Below are 22,050 nucleotides of genomic sequence, written 5' to 3'. Positions count from 1 at the left end.
ATTTTACATCCTGGCACCGCAGATGTGGAACACAAAATAACAGAACAGGACAGTGTTCCAAATTCACGCTTGCAGTTCCACACTGCTCCAGATACAGACGCAAAAAAATTAAAATACGGTCTAAGATGCTGTTGTAATTAAGGCTTTAATTAAAACTAATCAAGAGGTAAGAACCCAATAAATTCCCATGATGGATATTACATTTGTGTGAAAGAGTGTCAGGGAGATGGAGAGAGGGCATGCAGGAATATTAAGCCAGGCTACATCAGGCTAAAAGAGACTAATTGGAGTTGGCAGGTATGGAATATGCTACAGGAGGCTAACTCCCGATAGACTCACTTTGTTCACATAAGGCTTCCAACGATGCTCCTTTACCACCTCATTTGTCTGTTGGACGCAAACAGTTCACAGACTCAGCACCACTAGACCCTCAATACACTATAGCTACTGGCTGCCTTACATTTCCTCAGAGCTAAACGTGTTCAGTGCTGGGCTGGAACAGAAACCTGCACCGCCTTGTAGTTTTTCCGGGACTGCAGTGATCTGGTTCCCTTACCGTGCATCTCGTCAAAAATGAAACGTGTTAGTGCCAGGCTGGAGCAAAACCCTCTCCTATAGTGATAACTGTTGTCAGTAGGTAAGTGGTGGTGTAACACTTACAGTGGCATCTCTGTGCGGATCCTCTATGGAGCCGTCTTTAGGCCTTAAGGTGACGGTCAGCTCCAGTGTTCCCAGGTCTACATCAGGGTAGTGAGGGTCCTGCAGTGTTAGATTAACTGGTATTGCCCTGCACAGGAATAGATCACATTCAATTTGTGTGTGTCTGAGTGTGTGTGTGTCTGTGTAACGCTCGTCGTTGCATGAAGAAGGATTGGACCAAAGCGCAGCGGGGTAAGTTTTTCATGATTTTTTTGGTCATACCCTGACCAAACCAGTGGGACTTCGGCCGCAAATCCTGAACCTATAGGGGAGGGTCTGGGTGGGCATCTATCCGCGGTGGCAGCTCTGGTGCGGGACGTAGACCCCCTCCACCTCTGGCTTGGTCCACTTTGGTGGAGCCTCTAGTGCGAGGACCTCGTTGCGGGCCCCGGACTGGGCACCCTCGCTGCGGACCCCGGACTGGGCACCCTCGTTGCGGGCTCCGGACTGGACACCCTCGCTGCGGGCCACGGACTGGACACCCTCGTTGCAGGCTCCGGACTGGGCACCCTCGTTGCGGGCTCCGGACTGGGCACCCTCGTTGCGGGCTCCGGACTGGGCACCCTCGTTGCGGGCTCCGGACTGGGCACCCTCGTTGCGGGCTCCGGACTGGGCACCCTCGTTGCGGGCTCCGGACTGGGCACCCTCGTTGCGGGCTCCGGACTGGGCACCCTTGTTGCGGGCTCCGGACTGGACACCCTTGTTGCGGGCTCCGGACTGGGCACCCTTGTTGCGGGCTCCGGACTGGGCACCCTCGTTGCGGGCCTGGACTAGACACCCTCACTGGAGGCTCCGGACTGGAGGGCGTCGCTGGATGCTCCGGACTGGAGGGCGTCGTTGGAGGCTCCGGACTGGGCTCCGGACTGGGCGTCGCTGGAGGTACCGGACTGGAGGGCGTCGCTGGAGGTTCCGGACTGGAGGGCGTCGCTGGAGGCCCCGGACTGGAGGGCGTCGCTGGAGGCTCCGGACTGGAGGGCTTCGCTGGAGGCTCTGGACTGGAGGGCGTCGCTGGATGCTCTGGACTGGAGGGCGTCGTTGGAGGTTCCGGACTGGAGGGCGTCGCCGGAGGCCCCGGACTGGAGGGCGTCGCTGGAGGTTCCGGACTGGAGGGCGTCGCCGGAGGCCCCGGACTGGAGGGCGTCGCTGGATGCTCCGGACTGGAGGGCGTCGCTGGATGCTCCGGACTGGAGGGCATCGCTGGAGGCTCCGGACTGGAGGGCGTCGCTGGAGGCTCCGGACTGGAGGGCGTTGCTGGAGGCTCCGGACTGGAAGGCGTCGCTGGAGGCTGAATGCCCACTTTAGTCCGGCATCTCCAGAGTGCAGGCACAGGTCAAACCGGGCTGTGGGAGAGCACTGGAGATCTAGTGCTTGACACTTGCACCTCTCCACTTGGCTGAATGCCCACTTTAGCCCGGCACGGGCGGAGTGCAGGCATAGGATACACTGAGCAGTCATAGCGCACCGGAGACACAGTGCGCAGAGCCGGCGCAGGATACCCTGGGCCGAAACGGCGCACCGGAGACCAAGCGCGCTGAGCTGCCACAATCTGCCATGGCACTCTAGCGTGGCACTTGCGGAGGCCTGGCATATAGCGTACCGGGCTATGAGCACGCACTGGAGACACCGTGCACTTTACCGCATAACACGGTGCCTGACCAGTATCACGTTCCTTCCCTCAGGTCTTTAGCCTGACTCCGCCAATCTCCCTGTGTGCTTTTGGGGGGCTTTTGCTTGCCTCATATCGCCGCCTCTCAGCTTTAGCTGCCCCCAGTTCCTCTTTCGGATGGCGATATTCCCCAGCCTTCCCCCAGGGTCCTATCCCGTCCAGGATTACCTCCCAAGTCCACAAATCCTGAACCCTCTGCTCCTCCATACCACGCTGCTTGGTCCGTTTGTGATGGGTAGTTCTGTAACGCTCATCGTTGCATGAAGAAGGATCGGACCAAAGCGCGGCGTGGTAAGTGTTCATGATTTTTATTAAAACTGAACACTAGAACAAAAATAACAAAGCGAGAAACGACAACGAACAGTTCCGTCAGGTGCAGAAAACACTAAACAGAAATTAACTACCCACAAAACACAGGGGGGAAAAGGCTACCTAAGTATGGTTCCCAATCAGAGACAACGGTAGACAGCTGTCCCTGATTGAGAACCATACCCGGCCAAAACAAAGAAATGCAAAACATAGAAAAATGAACATAGAATGCCCACCCAAATCACACCCTGACCAAACCAAAATAGAGACATAAAAAGCTCTCTAAGGTCAGGGCGTGACAGTCTGAGTGTGTGGATGTCTGTGTGACACCAGGTCTCAGGTAGGGTCCGGTTCGACTGGAGGAACAGAACAGAGGACATCAGAGGAAAACCGGTTGCAAAACCCGGGAGCCACAATAGCTGATGACGTAATGCGGTCATGTGGTTTCGTGTGGCTTAAGGTTGTGAGTTCAATTTGTGCAGGGATCGTCATATACACAGACTGAAAATGCATGCACTCGCTGTACTGTAAGTCGCTTTGGAGAAAAGCTTCTGTCAGACAGGTGATCTGCATACTGTATGCAGAGTATATGCCAAAACAGTTCACAAACAGGTGATATACAGATGCCATAGGCCTACAGTACCGCTGTTGCTCCAGGGACTCCAGGTAGAGGTAAGCTGAACCCATGAAGTCATCCTGAAGGCCGAAGTCATAGTCAAACACCTGCAGGGAAAACACACACCATCTGTGTCAGTGTGTGTGTGTGTGTGTGTGTGTGTGTGTGTGTGTGTGTGTGTGTGTGTGTGTGTCGCGCATGTTCGTTACCTTGACATAGAGAGGTTCCTGCAGACTGTCCACCAGTAGTTTAGTCCCCTCGTCCCAGACAGGGTTAAGATTCTTGTGGATGGTCTTACTGCGAAACACCTCCTTCCCGCACAGCTTAAACTTCACATATGGATCACTGGTACCTAAGAGGGTGGAGGGTGGAGAGAGGGTAGAGAGAGGGTGGAGAGAGGGTGGAGAGAGAGAGAGAGAGGGTGAGAGAGAGAGAGAGAGAGAGAGAGAGAGAGAGGGTGGAGAGAGAGAGAGAAAAAAGTGAGACAGACTTTTCACGATTTAGTTTTTTATTTTTACAAACACATTATTCCAGTCCAACCCTGTACGTCCCAACCCCCTAAAGATAGATGGACAGATATACTGTATATGGCTCGGTACCTCCTCTGTCCCGTATGGCCAGGTTGTGTCCTCTCTTCAGCACTATGTCCAGCTGGTACATCTCTGAGCTGGGCAGAGCTCTGTCCGAGTTAACCCCGAGGCGCCAGTGGCACCCATAACCTGGGGAGACAGTTTAAAAATACAGTGTTAAACACACAACCTAACACACACAGACACACAAACATGCATGCATGAGAGAGAGAGAGAGAGAGAGAGAGAGAGAGAGACAGAGAGACAGAGAGAGAGAGAGAGAGAGAGAGAGAGAGAGAGAGAGAGAGAGAGAGAGAGAGAGAGAGAGAGAGAGAGAGAGAGAGAGAGAGAGAGAGAGAGAGAGAGAGAGAGAGAGAGAGAGAGAGATTAAAAAAAACATGTTGGTCAAAACACAGCATCGGAACGAGGAATCCAACTTCCTGGAACCTCCTGCACCAGAGATGCTTTCAGCCTTACAGCTCCTACAGGAGCGATGTTTTCACCAGCAAACACAGTCGAGAGCATAATATTCACCATAAAAGCGACCGTAAAGCTTAGCCCCGTTCCTCTGCTGTGGACGTGTGTGTAGGCAGGGCACACATGTTTCCAGTGAGCAGACGGCTGGCTATCAGTGTGGGTCTCATGTACCAAGAGAACACCAATGAAACAGCACAGCTACAGGGACACCACTAACAGGATGTTGCATGAGAAAGACTTCCTGAGCTGAGTGTGAGCTTCTTATCTACGATACATATCCATTCCGGTGTTGCTCCATTTCCATGCCCAGGTCCACTGTCATCACGATGCATTAACCGAGGCCGGTCAGTGTGTGCATCTACTGTACTCAACCATTTCCTGCTACAGGTTCTATAGGAATTATACTTCTGGTGAAGAGAGGGTCAGCTGATATATTGTCCCCACTTACACCAACAAAAACTCATCTGGTGATCAGGACATAGACCAAGCCCAGGGATAAACACCAACCCTACAGTATTGCATCCCTGATCACATAGTGATTACAGTGTACACACCCTGCCAGTGCCGGCTTTGTCTCCCGAGTTTGGTTCCGTGGATTATACATAGCTGTACCTCATAATTACACTGTGGTTACCATGGTAATTCTCTCCCGCTCTCTCTCTCTCTCTCTCTCTCCCTCCAGGCGCACTCAAACACACAGACACACTTAAATCAATGGCGGTCAGCAACCCAGCAACTTAAAATGAAGTGCTCTGTAACACCTAAACGGGTGGCAACTGAGCCGGCACCAACGCGAAGGAGGGTCGAAAGCTGAACTTTGCTGGATGTTTCCGAAAGATGACATGATGTGTTGTAACACCACTTAATCAAGGGTTGAGTAACACCTTCCCAGGGCCTGGGAGCTCTTCCGGAAGAGGTTGAAACATTATTTTGGCGTTTCGAGTTCGGTTCAGTGCAGAAGTAGATACTTTCTCTTTTGGTGCTGTTTCCCCTCTCTAAATCTTCTAAACACTATCATGGTGTTTCAGTGTTAGAACAGCTCTTCTGCAGTATGTTAAAAATGTATTTATGTTCAGCATCTGATCGTTTGCCCGTTTTGGTAGGCTTGTTGAGCACAGTGCTCAAGGTTTTACAACAAGCTATCTTTGCCTCTTCCGTCAAAAGGTAGAAATGTGGGAATGGTTAGTCTCACCATTGAACATCATTTTTGATTGATGGTTTTGATATCCATTCATCATGATCCATTACGCCCCCTGGCACAACAAGCTAATTAATACTCATATAGAAGTTTACTTTTCGTCCTTCAAACGTGCATACAACATTCTGTGAAATAATCATGAAGTCTAAAAACATTTGAATTACCCATAATCCTCAAAAAAAAAAAGAAAAAAAGAGCCACGTGACAAGATGGTTGATTCACGCCAAATCAGTTCAATCACAAAATGTTCTCTCTTTGGTTAGTTGCCCTCATAAAAGTTAGTTACATTTTGAGCAACATATTTAAGTCGGATTGATTCTTACATTTTTGGGTAAAATCATTGAAACGACTTGCATTCATTTTCTATGAAGTATTTGTGTTTTTGTTTGTTGTTTTTGTCAATTGAAATTCACCCCAGAATAATGTTTCACAGTGAGGCTGTGTGGCTGAGTGTGTGGAAATTCCAATCAATTCCAAAGAAATGCACCATCTTACTGCCCCAGGGTTCCATTTCCTCTTTCCACCTGTCCCACTTTCACTCCTTCTCTGTCTCCTCCTGTTTCTATTCTGTCTAAATAAAGCATTGAAAAAGGTGGAACTCCACAAAAATATTCTCCACAAGGGTGTTATCATTAATCAACATGTAGGCATTGACCCCCCCCCCCCCAACGTTCTCCTAAAAAGCAATATTCAGATTGAATAACCACATTGGGCGTTCCAGAGTACTTCTATTCTGTTCTAAAACGTTCTTTGTCTCATAACACTGACATTGGTGTGAACATCCAAACACCAGATCTCCGGTTAGGGTGCATTACTTTTCATGGTTTCATTACACAATCATGGTGTTTTGAGTCTTTCCATCAGATATCTGCCATCTCATGATATCAACAATAGACCATCACTCAGACACAACCTCTCTGTGCACACAATCAATAGGTGATCAATAATAGTGATCTGTTCTAACAATCAATCAGAGTGATGTGATTAGTCTCGCTATGGCTGGGAGGAGGGGGGGGTAGTCGATAGACTACGAAACAGGAGAGAGGTATTGGCCAAACAACGACAAGACACTTGACTGGCCTGGTACAATTGAGACAATGGAAAAAGGTCAAACGTCAAAACCAATTGTATTATGCGTCCGTATGCCTGTCTGTATGCCTGTCTGTATGCCTGCCTGTATGCCTGTCTGTATGCCTGTCTGTATGCCTGTCTGCATGCCTGTCTGCATGCCTGTCTGTATGCCTGTCTGTATGCCTGTCTGTATGCCTGTCTGTATGCCTGTCTGTATGCCTGTCTGTATGCCTGTCTGTATGCCTGTCTGCATGCCTGTCTGTATGCCTGTCTGTATGCCTGTCTGCATGCCTGTCTGTATGCCTGTCTGTATGCCTGCCTGTATGCCTGTCTGTATGCCTGTCTGTATGCCTGTCTGTATGCCTGTCTGTATGCCTGCCTATTAGGCTGTGGCCCTGAGTAGTGCATTATGTACAGTGAATGGATAAGGTTTGATTCTGTACTAAGCTGTATGTCTAACCAACCAGGCTGTGGCCCTGAGTAGTGCATTATGTACAGTGAATGGATAAGGTTTGATTCTGTATTAAGCCGTATGTCTAACCAACCAGGCTGTGGCCCTGAGTAGTGCATTATGTACAGTGAATGGATAAGGTTTGATTCTGTATTAAGCCGTATGTCTAACCAACCAGGCTGTGGCCCTGAGTAGTGCATTATGTACAGTGAATGGATAAGGTTTGATTCTGTACTAAGCCGTATGTCTAACCAACCAGGCTGTGGCCCTGAGTAGTGCATTATGTACAGTGAATGGATAAGGTTTGATTCTGTACTAAGCCGTATGTCTAACCAACCAGGCTGTGGCCCTGAGTAGTGCATTATGTACAGTGAATGGATAAGGTTTGATTCTGTACTAAGCCGTATGTCTAACCAACCAGGCTGTGGCCCTGAGTAGTGCATTATGTAGTGAATGGATAAGGTTTGATTCTGGACTAAGCCATATGTCTAACCAACCAGGCTGTGGCCCTGAGTAGTGCATTATGTACAGTGAATGGATAAGGTTTGATTCTGGACTAAGCCATATGTCTAACCAACCAGGCTGTGGCCCTGAGTAGTGCATTATGTACAGTGAATGGATAAGGTTTGATTCTGGACTAAGCCATATGTCTAAACAACCAGGCTGTGTGAGTGTGAACAACAAGCTGCCTGCAGCTGATCTCCACAGGCCTTTGGTACTAAATCAGGAGATGAGCGCTGCTGGGCCTATAATACACACCGATCAGGTACAATCCTGTCAGCAGGCACTGATATACATGCAGTACAGGGTATTTCAGAAGAGAGACTGTGTCTGTGTGTTGGTTATTTAGTGAGACAAGCAGCCAGTATAGGCGATCTCTGTGAGCTCTGTGACATGACAACAGACATGTTTCAACTGGCTAAATGTACCGTGAGCTCAACTTTGTGACCAAATGGAGAGAAAAATAATTCAGAAGGGGGATTAAGTGCACAAAAGCAATCAAAGAATTTGACTGTGATTACCATAGTCATTTTCTCTCTCTCTCTCCCTCTCTCTCTCTCTCTCTCTCTCTCTCTAAAAAAGGTTTTCACAGCAGTAATCTTCTCTGACTGTTTGAGAGTTTCAAGGGCACTATCATCATTAAGCAGCATAATAGATGCAAAGCATTGAATATTTGAAATCATGCACTTCCCCCCTAAAATGTTTTACTTTGACCCTGAATTTAACAGTAGGTTACTCCCACATAATTTGAAGGAATGTGCCTATCTGATTTAGGCGGCACAGTGCACAGTAAAACGCATCCTTGGTGCATCGTAAAACGCTTCCTTGGTGTTAAATACAGTCTGTGAACAAACTTCAAACGAATTGATTGTTCAGATTACAGGATGCCAAGGTAATGTTTTTGCCAAATTCTGTTCCAGTTAAAAGGTTGTTCAGATTCAGTTAGATATGTGAACCATATGTTTTAATGGCAAGCTCAGGATATGAATTTACCAAAGGTTGTTAATATATAGTATTATAGAGATCAATCCCTTCAGGAGCCCACATCATTTATTTTTTACATTTCATCATTGGATGGTTCGGTAGTTGTGTTTCCCAAGGGACCCCACAGGCCAGAGTAGCTGACCTAAATTGTAAATTATAGGGTGAAAAAAGTTGTTTCCTGATAACGTGTATGTATTTTGCGAATCTTGGAATGTTCTCAAACCATTACTGTCCATGATTATCGGCAAGGGAACCGATTCCACATTTGGCCCATTGGTGGGATGCAAAAGGCCGCCCTCCAGATCGCAAGGTATTATTGTGAAATTCTGCAGCATGGGCATGCCATTTTCATTCCCAGTTATATAGTAAAAAATGTTTGTACCAAATAGAAATAGTGTGAGCAGTAATACTACCAAAGTGTAGTTGACATTGTTTAAGGGACATATCAGTGAAGACCACCTCTTCCAGGGCAATAGGGGACACCATGTTTCTCTCTATACTCAGCTAGGGGACAAAAGAATGCTAGTGCCTGGAAATACAATCTTAAAAGTTCGGTACGGATAGTCCAAAATCTTTCCCTCTTTGTACATTTATCCGTGATCATATACCTTGCCATATACATTTTGAAACCACACTATGAAACGTATCCCAATAACCAGTAGGGGGAGACCAGGGAAGCATTGAACTACAGAAATTCAGCCGCGGCAATATAGTCATTTTGACAATTGATATTCTGCCTGTTAAAGCAACTGGGATATTATTGTATCTACTGAGGTTAGATTGAATTGATTTCAAATCAAATCAAATTTGCTTTGTCACATGCGCGGAATACAACAGGTGAAATGACTGTGAAATGCTTACTTACAAGCCCTTAATTAACCAACAATGCAGTTTTAAGAAACAACCTAAAAAAAAAGTAAGAGATAACAACAAATAAGTAAAGGGTAAATAACAATGTGGAGGCTATATACAGGGGGTACAGAGTCAATGTGCGGGGGCACCGGCTAATTGAGGTAGTATGTACATGTAGGTACTCATGTACATATTACCTTGTATGCAAATAGCCTAGAAGGCCATTTGATTAGATGTTCAGGAGTCTTATGTCATGGGGTAGAATCTGTTTAGAAGCCTCTTGGACGTAGACTTGGCTCTCCGGTACCGCTTGCCGTGCGGTTGCAGAGAGAACAGTCTATGACTAGGGTGGCTGGAGTCTGACCATTTTTAGGGCGTTCCTTGATATAGAGGTCCTGGAAGGCAGGAAGCTTGTCCTTGGTGATGTACTGAGCCGTACGCACTACCGTCTGCAGTGCCTTGCGATCGGAGGCCGAGCAGTTGCCATACCAGGCAGTGATGCAACCAGTCAGGATGCTCACGATGGTGCAGCTATAAAACCTTTTGAGGATCTGAGGACCCATGACAAATCTTTTCAGTCTCCTGAGGGGGAATAGGTTTTGTCGTGCCCTCTTGTGTCTTGGTGTCCTTGGACCATGTTAGTTTGTTGGTGATGTGGACACCAAGGAACTTGAAGCTCTCAACCTCCTTGACTACAGCCCTGTCGATGAGAATGAGGGCGCGCGCTGTCCTCCTTTTCCTGTTGTCCACAATCATCGAATTGGAGTGGGTCTAGAGTTTCTATGTTGTTGGGAGCCATGACCAACATTTAAGCATTTCATGGCTACAGACGTGAGTGCTACGGGTCATTTAGGCAGGTTACCTTAGTGTTCTTGGACACAGGGACTATGGTGCCCAATGATGGGCCTGGTTGGATTTCTGCAGTATCTCCCTACCGTCCGACTCATTGAAGAAAAACTCTTTGTCTACTCTGAGGTGAGCACTCGCAGTTCTATTCAGTTATAGGAGATAGTAGAAGCAACATTATGTACAAAACAAGTTACGGATAACGCAAAAAAAAAGAAAAAAATAGCATGGTTGGTTAAGAGCCGATAAGACGGCGGCCCTCCCCTCCGGCGCCATCTTACAATCTTACAATTTGAGCGTTAAAGTTTCCGGCAATGGTTTTATCTAAGGAAGCAAATATATTGACTCCCAAATATTTAAAATGGGAAACAGCAACATAGCAGTTCTGAGCAATAACTAGGTCATATAGCAGCCTGTTTTTGGAACAACAGAACACAGCCTTGAAGGAAGAATGAATTCTAGCGAGTTCCTCTTGATTAGCGTTGTTGTGTTGCACTTCAAACAAACTACAGTAAAACACATTTGGTTCAGACGGGTTGGTTGGAGCATGTTGCTGGCAATTTCCACCTTCAGAATTGAGGGTTTGGTTTTTGTACGGGCCACATATTACTGTACATTGATTAAAAGCATATACTGTAAATTACCACATTCAGCATATGTTACAGAGCACAGTCACAGAATAATATAATCACTTTGAAGTGCAGTATACCTTTCAATTAAACATATGTTAGAGTGTCAAGTGACACAGAAACCATGCTTGCATAGCGATAATCCTCAAACATGAGAAGAATTACATATCTCCTTCATCCCAGCACAGACATGTGTGATGAAACCAGTTAGGGAACCGAGGGAGACATGTGTACCAACATGATTCATTCACTTTGATGTGATTTCTCCCTGACCGAGACAGCTGTCAGATCAAGTCATCTCCTGAGAGTGTGAGTCACCCACTGAGTCACACACACACACACACACACACACACACGCACACACACACACACACACACACACACACACACACACACACACACACACACACACACACACACACACACACACACACAAACTGCATCTGGATATCCCACATGTTTTCAAACTTGTCGCGGAACCTGTCAGAGGTACACACACACACACAAAAACATTTCACACTGGTATCATTTTTTTTTTTTTTTTTTTTTCACCTTTATTTAACCAGGTAGGCTAGTTGAGAACAAGTTCTCATTTGAAACTGCGACCTGGTCAAGATAAAGCATAGCAGTGTGAACAGACAACACAGAGTTACACATGGAGTAAACAATTAGCAAGTCAATAACTTAGAAAAAATGGGCAGTCTATATACAATGTGTGCAAAAGGCATGAGGAGGTAGGCGAATAATACAATTTTGCAGATTAACACTGGAGTGATAAATGATCAGATGGGCATGTACAGGTAGAGATATTGCAAAAGAGCAGAAAAGTAAATAAATAAAAACAGTATAAAAACAGTATGGGAATGAGGTAGGTGAAAAAGGGTGAGCTGACCATTTATGTACAGCTGCAGCGATTTAGCTGCTCGGATAGATGTTTGAAGTTGGTGAGGGAGATAAAAGTCTCTTCAGGATTTTTGCAATTCGTTTGTCACAGGCAGCAGAGTACTGGAACGAAAGGCGGCCAAATGAGGTGTTGGCTTTAGGATGATCAGTGAGATACACCTGCTGGAGCGTGTGCTACGGATGGGTGTTGCCATCGTGACCAGTGAACTGAGATAAGGCGGAGCTTTACCTAGCATGGACTTGTAGATGACCTGGAGCCAGTGGGTCTGGCGAGTATGTAGTGAGGGCCAGCCGACTAGAGCATACAAGTCGAGTGGTGGGTGGTATAAGGTGCTTTGGTGACAAAACGGATGGCACTGTGATAGACTGCATCCAGTTTGATAAGTAGAGTGTTGGAAGCAATTTTGTAGATGACATCGCCGAAGTGAGGATCAATAGTCAGTTTTACAGGGTAAGCTTGGCAGCGTGAGTGAAGGAGGCTTTGTTGCGGAATAGAAAGCCGACTCTGGATTTGATTTTTGATTGGAGATGTTTGATGTGAGTCTGGAAGGAGAGTTTGCAGTCTAGCCAGACACCTAGGTACTTATAGATGTCCACATATTCAAGGTCGGAACCATCCAGGGTGGTGATGCTAGTCGGGCATGCGGGTGCAGGCAGCGATCGGTTGAAAAGCATGCATTTGGTTTTACTCGCGTTTAAGAGCAGTTGGAGGCCACGGAAGGAGTGCTGTATGGCATTGAAGCTCGTTTGGAGGTTTGATAGCACAGTGTCCAATGACGGGCCGAAAGTATATAGAATGGTGTCCTGCGTAGAGGTGGATCAGGGAATCGCCCGCAGCAAGAGCAACATCATTGATATATACAGAGAAAAGAGTCGGCCCGAGAATTGAACCCTGTGGCACCCCCATAGAGACTGCCAGAGGACCGGACAGCATGCCCTCCGATTTGACACACTGAACTCTGTCTGCAAAGTAATTGGTGAACCAGGCAAGGCAGTCATCCGAAAACCGAGGCTGTTGAGTCTGCCGATAAGAATTTGGTGATTGACAGAGTCGAAAGCCTTGGCGAGGTCGATGAAGACGGCTGCACAGTACTGTCTTTTATCGATGGCGGTTATGATATCGTTTAGTACCTTGAGTGTGGCTGAGGTGCACCCGTGACCGGCTCGAAACCAGATTGCACAGCGGAGAAGGTACGGTGGGATTCGAGATGGTCAGTGTCCTGTTTGTTGACTTGGCTTTTAGGCAGGGCAGGATGGATATAGGTCTATAGCAGTTTGGGTCCAGGGTGTTCCCCTTGAAGAGGGGGATGACTGCGGCAGCTTTCCAATCCTTGGGGATCTCAGACATATGAAAGAGAGGTTGAACAGGCTGGTAATAGGGGTTTGGCGGCAGATAGTTTCAGAAATAGCGGGTCCAGATTGTCAAGCCCAGCTGATTTGTACGGGTCCAGGTTTTGCAGCTCTTTCAGAACATCTGCTATCTGGATTTGGGTAAAGGAGAACCTGGAGAGGCTTGGGTGAGGAACTACGGGGGGGGCGGAGCTGTTGGCCGAGGTTGGAGTAGCCAGGCGGAAGGCATGGCCAGCCGTTGAGAAGTGCTTATTGAAGTTTTCGATAATCATGGATTTATCGGTGGAGACCGTGTTTCTAGCCTCAGTGCAGTGGGCAGCTGGGAGGAGGTGCTCTTGTTCTCCATGGACTTCAGTGTCCCAGAACTTTTTGGAGTTGGAGCTACAGGATGCAAACTTCTGCCTGAAGAAGCTGGCCTTAGCTTTCCTGACTGACTGCGTGTATTGGTTCCTGACTTCCCTGAACAGTTGCATATCACGGGGCTATTCGATGCTATTGCAGTCCGCCACAGGATGTTTTTGTGCTGGTCGAAGTCAGGTCTGGAGTGAACCAAGGGCTGTATCTGTTCTTGGTTCTGCATTTTTGAACGGAGCATGCTTATCTAAAATGGTGAGGAAGTTAAAAGAATGACCAGGCATCCTCAACTGAAATGAGGTCAATGTCCTTCCAGGATACACGGGCCAGGTCGATTAGAAAGGCCTGCTCACAGAAGTGTTTTAGGGAGCGTTTGATGGCAGTGATGAGGGGTGGTCGTTTGACTGCGGCTCCGTGGCGGATACAGGCGATGAGGCAGTGATCAAGATCCTGGTTGAAGACAGCGGAGGTTATTTGGAGGGCCAGTTGGTCAGGATGACGTTATGAGGGTGCCCTTGTTTACAGAGTTAGGGTTGTACCTGGTGGGTTCCTTGATGATTTGAGTGAGATTGAGGGCATCTAGCTTAGATTGTAGGACTGCCGGGGTGTTAATATCCCAGTTTAGGTCACCTAACAGAACAAACTCTGAAGCTAGATGGGGGCGAAATTCACAAATGGTGTCCAGGGCACAGCTGGGAGCTGAGTTCTAGCAGGCGGCAACAGTGAGAGACTTGTTTCTGGAGAGTAATTTTCATTAGTAGTTCAAACTGTTTGGGTATGGACCTGTTATGACAACTTTGCAGGCTATCTCTGCAGTAGACTGCAGCCCCTTTGGCAGTTCTATCTTGACGGAAGATGTTATAGTTGGGTATGGAAATCTCTGAATTTTTGGTGGCCTTCCTGAGCCAGGATTCAGACACGGCAAGGACATCAGGGTTAGCAGAGTGTGCTAAAGCAGTGAGTAAAACAAACTTAGGGAGGAGGCTTGTGTTGACATGCATAAAACCAAGACTTTTTCGATCAAGAAGTCAACAAATGAGGGTACCTGGGGACATGGGGCCTGGGTTTACCTCCACATCACCCGCGGAACAGAGAAGGAGTAGTATGAGGGTGCGGCTAAAGGCTATCAAAACTGGTCGCCTACCGTTCAGAGGATAAGAGGAGCAGGTTTCTGGGCATGGTAGAATATATTCAGGGCATAATGATTAGACAGGGGTATGGTGGGGTGTGGGTACAGCTGAGGTAAGCCCAGGCACTGGGTGATGATGATTGTATCTCTGGACATGCTGGTTGTAATGGGTGAGGTCACCACATGTGTGGGGGGTGGGACAAAGGAGGTAACAGGGGTATGCAGAGTGGATCTAGGGGCTCCATTGTTAAAACAATGATAACTAACCTGAACAACAGTATACAAGGCATATTGACATTTGGGAGAGACATAAGCGAGGCATACAGTAATCACAGGTGTTGAATTGGGAAAGCTAGTAAAAACAGTAGGCGAGGCTAATCAGCTAGCACATTAAACAGCAGGTAAAATGGCGTTAGGCAACTGGGCCGACAGATAAACAAACAAGCAGAATGGGGTACCGTGATTAATGGACAGTCCAGCGTGCATATGTAGCCAAGAGATCAGTGTCCAGGGGGCAGCGGTGGATGGGCAGGGAACTGGGCTGGCGAGATCCAGGTTTTAAAAAAAACTAACTAACTAATGACTAAATCTTGTAGCTTCTGGTTAGCCTGTAGGTTCTTGAGTGTGTCATAAAAATAAAATAAAATTAAAAGTGATAGAAACCAGTTATCACAGTGGGTGAGGCAGGTTTCCGGAAGGTATAACCAAAATAAAAATCAAAGATAGATAGAAAGTAAATGGGTTCAGAGTGTTTGGGATGCGGTGATTCAGATGGTTAGCAGGCCTGTGCCCAAGCTAACAGTTCGAGGCCCGGGCTAGCTGTCAGGCCGAATTAGCAAGCAGGGAGATAGCAGGGCTAGAGAGCTAACCTTTGGGGGACGCCGCGATGGGGTGAGTCTGTTTATTCCTCTTCTTGCGGTGACATCGACAGACCGGTCGTGGCCCGGGTAATTGTAGCCCAGGAGTATGCAGCTCTAGTACGCTGGGTGAGCTGGAGACACAGCAGAAAGCTCACCTTGGCCAGCAGATGGATCATGTCACCTGTTGAAACCACACACACAGTCATGGATCGGCAGTAAAGGGTCCAGGCCACAAAAGAGGTATTGTTGGGCCTCTTCGGCTAGTCGGGAGATGGGCACAAGGCTAACTGTTGCTTGTTTTGGGACAGAGACGTTACAGGAGTAGCCACATTGCAGCTACACACCGGTGTAAAGGTTCAGAGCTTGCGGTACAGATGTGGTAGAGAAAGAGCAGTCTGATATGCTCTGGGTTGATGTCAGTTATCAGAAGACCGCTAGCAATGGCAACTGCATCTGTAGCTATTAGCTGGCTACATGTTTTTCAAACTTGGGTGATGCGGGTTGCAGGAGAGTATATTCAGCTCTAGTTTGAAAGTGAGATTAAAATATGTACAAATATATACAGAAAAAAACAATAAAACTATATTTACACTAGACAGGACACAAGACAAAACACACGTCCGACTGCTACATCTGGTCAAAACCTCATGATGACAAGACAGGTATCCACTAGAGAACCTATCCAGCCAGCAGAAGGACTGTGTGCAAGATAGAGCAATACTATAAGCCACAATTTAGTAGAGCCACCAACAGTAACACATTCAAACAACGAAACCCTTGAAAACCATAGCATGGGGAAGCAAAGGGTTAGGTGGCATGGGGAAACAGGGGGTAGGAGGCAGGGGGTAGGAGGAAGCTCACCGATTGTAGTCATCCGCATATTGAGGTCAGATGATGTGACTCGTCCCGTAACCCTTGAAACGCCAATTCCAAACCCTCATTCATGAAGTGAGAGAGAGAGAGGAGGAGGGAGAGATGGTTGTGGAGACTGGGAGGGAATGAGAGATAAAAGGGGAACAGAGGGGAGAGACTGGCACAGGAAGAAAGAGGGAAAGAGAGAGAAAAAGAGGGGACTGCCAAAGGCACCACTTAGGGACGACAAGCTCCACTCATCCAGAAAACAGCCACCGCCTCTCTCCTAAATTCATCCTCACATCCGCTCAGTCCCTGACCTCATCTGAGACACACACACACATACTGCCCCCTCAGACAGACAGGGCCAGACTCACTCTCTGCACCAGCATAGCCTGTGTCCTCTGAGAGAGAGCCAAGGTAGATGGAGGGCGTTAGAGGCAGAAACAGAACAAGAGGGAGAGAGTGATAGAAAGGCATTTAATGACAGTAAAGACGGGAGAGCTCAGAGGACTAAGGGGAAAACATACTAAGCTGAATGAAGGGATGACAAAGAGAAGAAGGAGGAGAACGAGTGGGAGGGAGAGGAGAAGTGAAGTCTTAGCTTCTGGCTATAATCCCTGGAGCGGATGCCTCTTGATTGACAGGTGCTAAGCCAGTTATGTAACCGCTGAGGCGGTCCGACAACTCTCGGTTGTTCAGTCATGTGTCTGTGTACGCTGCAGTTGGAACCAACCAATGACAGGAGTCAAGCCAGGAACCAATCAAACAAACAACAGAAGACATAATCCGTCTGGCCCTGCGGCCTTGCGGAGAGCGTGATCAAATACACTTTATGACACTGTCATGAAGCATTATGACCATCAGAGTTATATAAGCCAGATAGGCCTATCACGTACATGCCCTTATATCAGTCATCAGTCACAAAGAGGGTGTCTTGTCCTGCTGCTGAAATCTGCTCCTGCATTCATCCCAGTCATCAGCAACAGAGCATTGGGGTAGGTGCATGTCTGAGATCAATGTGTGCACAATTACAATGATAATTTAACATGGTCCATGTTATATGAAAATGTTCTATAACATAAACGCACTCTTGACAGGTAGGCTATGGTGTTACGAAATGTTTTGCCTTGTGTGGTAGGTTGTGACACTCTTATGTAGGTGTCAATGAATAAAATAACTAACGTGGTGGGTTTTGTGGGTTTTGACACTCTTATGTAGGTGTCAATGAATAAAATAACTACCGTGGTGGGTTTTGACACTCTTATGTAGGTGTCATCAAATATAATAACTACCGTGGTAGGTTTTGTGGGTTTTGACACTCTTATGTAGGTGTTAGCAAGTGGAAAATGTCAGAGTTTCCTAGTTCCGACTTGTACGCGAACACGGAATATGCATTTGCTGTTTGAGATGCTGTAGCCGCAGCTCCCGCGATGTCTGACAGATTTTCCGCTCAAAGGCTCTGTAACTGTATGCTGTACGCGTGTGATACATAAGATACGTAACAAATATACTGTACAAACGCACCAATTGAATTCCACTAAACTATGCACATTTTTATCGACCAACTACCTCCAAAACTACGCTATTTGCCTACCAACCCTCCTTCTAACTACAAACAGACAACCATGCTATTTGCCTACCAACCCTCCTTCTAACTACAAACAGACAACCATGCTATTTGCTTACCAACCCTCCTTCTAACTACAAACAGACAACCATGCTATTTGCCTACCAACCCTCCTTCTAACTACAAACAGACAACCATGCTATTTGTCTACCAACCCTCTGCCTACACAGGAACAGAAAACAATGTAGCCCACACTCATTATGCAAATAGTACTGACACACACACACACACACGGAAACGGATTGAGCTCATACAGCAACAGCAGGAAGTGCTGACTGTAACTGTGTCAGCGTTTACACCCAATGTGTTGTCCAGCACACACACTTCGGTCAACATACTAACCGTTTTCATCTTTGAAAAGGCAGCCTCTCCATCTACTGCATTTTTGGTGGCCATTCTTAAGTGCAGTCTTGTTTACTGTGCATGTCGATCTGAATTCCAAGATAAGCATTGATTAGACTGTGGGCTTAAAACACACACACGCGCACGTTCGCGCACACACACACATTTATTAAAGTCTCACACAGATCAATAAGATGGTAATAGGGTTCTACAGAATACAAAACAGTATTATTTACTTCACATTATTTACAATAAATTAAACTACAGCTCTAAGATGGATTTACGCTTCAACAAACAGGCTCTGTTTTAAATGATTAGACAGCAGTGTTTTCTTCAGTGATTTTATACTGTGTTAGGTGACATTAAGACATTAGGGCAATTCCATGGTAAGAGAATGAAGCAGAGACTCAGATTGTTCCCTTTCAAAGTGATGCCAGAGGCTAGTCGAATGTCGACCTCTTCATTGAGACAATGCTGGATCGTCAATCCATGGGCAAGTCAGTGGCACATTTTAATTTGCGCAGAAATAAAAAATGAAAGAAAATAAATCTTGCAAATTCATCACGCTACGATGTGAAATACGCTTTTAGAAGTCTTGTCTTTGTTTGAATGCTTATCGGTAATGCCGTCTTCGGTGTGCTTTGCTTGTCAATGCACAAGCAGCGTTTTACCCACTCATATCGATATATGTTCATTAAGTCATACAAAAGTGTTTGTATTGTGGGATGTTTCAAATGCATTCCGTCATTCCTAAACGTGTAATGTTATATACACAATAGGAACACCTGCTTTTATTCATGAAATAGACTGACCAGGTGAATCCAGGTGAAAGCTATGGTCCCTTATTGTTGTCACTTGTTAAATCCACTTCAATCAGTGTAGATGAAGTGAAGGATTTTTATACACATGGATTGTATATGTGTGCCCTTCAGAGGGTGAAGGAGCAAGACAAAAGATGTAAGTGCCTTTGAACGGGGTATGGTAGTAGGTGCCAGGTGCACCAGTTTGAGTGTGTCAAGAACTGCAACGATGTTGGGTTTTTCAAGCTCAACAGTTTCCCGTGTGTATCAAGAATGGTCCACCACTCAAAGGACATCAAGCCAACTTGACACAATTGTGGGAAGTTTAGGAGTCAACATGGGACAGCATCCCTGTGGAACACTTTCGACACCTGTTCTGAGGGCAAAAAGGTGTGCAACTCAATATTAGGAAGGTGTTCCTAATGTTTTGTACACTCAGTGTATTTTAACATTGGTATTTCTTTTACACACAAAAAAAATGTTTCATTAATAAAATAGTTGTCTTCCTCAAATGAAGGGCAGGGAATGTGATTGCATTGGTCCTCACCTAGTACCTCAGTCATATAATTCAGGGAAACTGGAGTTAAGTGGAATTAGTCGTGAGTTTGCCAGCCTGGAACACTTTAGTTCTGAAGAATTCGTTGCTATAGAAATTTAGCTGGCTAAATGTGAGCCACTTTCGTATTCCAAATTTAACTCAGAGTTGATCAAAGTTACCTCGCTAACTACTCAAACGTGCTTTGCTTACAAGCAAACACTCAAACAGGAAGTACCAGTGACGTGCTCAATAAAGAAGTGGTCTGTTGAAGCGGATGCTAAGCTAAAAGACGGTTTCGCTAGCACAAGCTGGAACATGTTCCAGGATTCATCCGATGAAGAGCTATAACTCCCGCTTTCAAAATGCGGGACACTAATCCGGACGCTTACAAGAAATCCCGTTATGACGTACGATGAGCCATCAAACAGGCAAAGCATCAAATCAACCCCCTTGGGTTGTGCCATGTCGGAGATCTTTGTGGGCTATACTCAGCCTTGTCTCAGGATGGTAAGTTGGTGGTTGAAGATATCCCTCTAGTGGTGTGGGGGCTGTGCTTTGGCAAAGTGGGTGGGGTTATATCCTTCCTGTTTGGCCCTGTCCGGTGGTGTCCTCGGATGGGGCCACAGTGTCTCCTGACCCCTCCTGTCTCAGCCTCCAGTATTTATGCTGCAGTAGTTTATGTGTCGGGGGGCTAGGATCAGTTTGTTATATCTGGAGTACTTCTCCTGTCCTATTCGGTGTCCTGTGACAATCTAACTGTGCGTTCTCTAATTCTCTCCTTCTCTCTTTCTTTCTCTCTCTCGGAGGACCTGAGCCCTAGGACCATGCCCCAGGACTACCTGACATGATGACTCCTTGCTGTCCCCAGTCCACCTGACCATGCTGCTGCTCCAGTTTCAACTGTTCTGCCTTATTATTATTCGACCATGCTGGTTATTTATGAACATTTGAACATCTTGGCCATGTTCTGTTATAATCTCCACCCGGCACAGCCAGAAGAGGACTGGCCACCCCACATAGCCTGGTTCCTCTCTAGGTTTCTTCCTAGGTTTTGGCCTTTCTAGGGAGTTTTTCCTAGCCACCGTGCTTCTACACCTGCATTGCTTGCTGTTTGGGGTTTTAGGCTGGGTTTCTGTACAGCACTTTGAGATATCAGCTGATGTACGAAGGGCTATATAAATACATATATATATTTTTTTATCAAATGAGGACTAAGATTGAATCCTACTATACTCATCGGATATGGCAGGACTTGCAAACTATCATGGATTACAAAGGGAAACCCAGCTGCGAGCTGCCGAGTGATGCAAACTTACCAGACAAGCTAAATGCCTTCTATGCTCATTTCGGGGCAAGCAACACTGAACCATGCATGAGAGCACCAGCTGTTCCAGATGACTGTGTGATCACGTTCTCCATCGCTGATGTGAGTTAGACCTTTAAACATGTTAACATCCACAAGGCCGCAGGGCCAGATGGATTACCAGGATGTGTACTCAGAGCACGCCCTGAACAGTTGGCAAGTGTCTTCACTGACATTTTTATCCTCTCCCTGTCTGAGTTTGTAATACCAACATGTTTCAAGCACCATAGTCTCTGTGCCCAAGAACACTAAAGTAACCTGCCTAAATGACTACGACCCGTAGCACTCACGTCTGTAGCCATGAAGTGCTTTGAAAGGCTGGTCATGGCTCACATCAACACCATTATCCCCGAAACCCTAGATCAACAATCATTTGCATTCCGTCCCACCAGATCCACAGATGATGCAATCTCTATTGCACTCCACACTGCCCTTTCACACCTGGACAAAAGGAACACCTATGTGAGAATGTTGTTCATTGAATACAGCTCAGCGTTAAATACCAAGAGTGTGCAAAGCTCCCATGAACGAAGGGTGGCTACTTTGAAGAATTGTTTAACAATTTGTTGGTTACTACATGATTCCATATGTGCTATTTCATAGTTTTGATGTCTTCACTATTACTCTACAATGTCGAAAATAGTAAAAATAAAGAAAAACCCAGAGTAGATGTGCCCAAACCTTTGATTGGTACTGTATATACATATTTTTTTAAACAAACAGCTGACAGAAGACAGGATGGCCGAGCATTTGTACGGTTGAGTCTGTTTCTTAGGTAACATGGACTCTTAATAACTAGGGCTGTGATGATACCAGTATCGCATTATTTTTTCTATGGCAAAAATGAAAACACAAACCAGGACAAACTCTTTTGTCCTTTTAAAACCTGCTGATGTAAATTATTGTATGCTATAGGAAAATAAATAAATGTGACTCTGGATGACAACATAATTATTTTTGTTTCCAACATTAAGGCTGCTTTCCTAAAGAAGTTAAATCCGTTTTGTGTTTTGTTTCCTTGCCACGATACTAACGAGTATCACGATACTGGTATTGTTCTG

The 22,050-nt window shown here is 46.4% G+C and overlaps 1 protein-coding gene across 5 annotated transcripts in view; it reads right to left on the bottom strand.

The window, feature by feature from the left end:
* LOC118385576 (multiple C2 and transmembrane domain-containing protein 1-like) overlaps positions 1-22,050 on the bottom strand; it is a 54,724-nt gene that overhangs the window by 13,861 nt on the left and 18,813 nt on the right. For 2 of the 5 annotated variants that reach the window (XM_052521349.1, XM_052521350.1), the window contains exons 1-5: positions 18,289-20,436; positions 3,890-4,009; positions 3,500-3,642; positions 3,318-3,397; positions 661-787 (exon numbers count right to left, since the gene is read on the bottom strand). In XM_052521349.1, the coding sequence (XP_052377309.1) occupies positions 661-787; positions 3,318-3,397; positions 3,500-3,642; positions 3,890-4,009; positions 18,289-18,397 (579 nt within the window). In that variant the 5' untranslated portion in view covers positions 18,398-20,436. Of the gene's footprint in view, positions 1-660; positions 788-3,317; positions 3,398-3,499; positions 3,643-3,889; positions 4,010-4,393; positions 4,538-16,325; positions 16,484-18,288; positions 20,437-22,050 lie in introns of those variants that run through there. The other 3 variants (XM_052521351.1, XM_052521353.1, XM_052521352.1) reach the window with 3 other exon arrangements.

The sequence above is a fragment of the Oncorhynchus keta genome, chromosome 6 (assembly GCF_023373465.1).
Source record: "Oncorhynchus keta strain PuntledgeMale-10-30-2019 chromosome 6, Oket_V2, whole genome shotgun sequence".
NCBI lineage: Eukaryota > Metazoa > Chordata > Actinopteri > Salmoniformes > Salmonidae > Oncorhynchus > Oncorhynchus keta.
The sequence above is the reverse complement of the archived record's forward strand: the minus strand, read 5'-3'. Positions and strand labels throughout refer to the sequence as shown.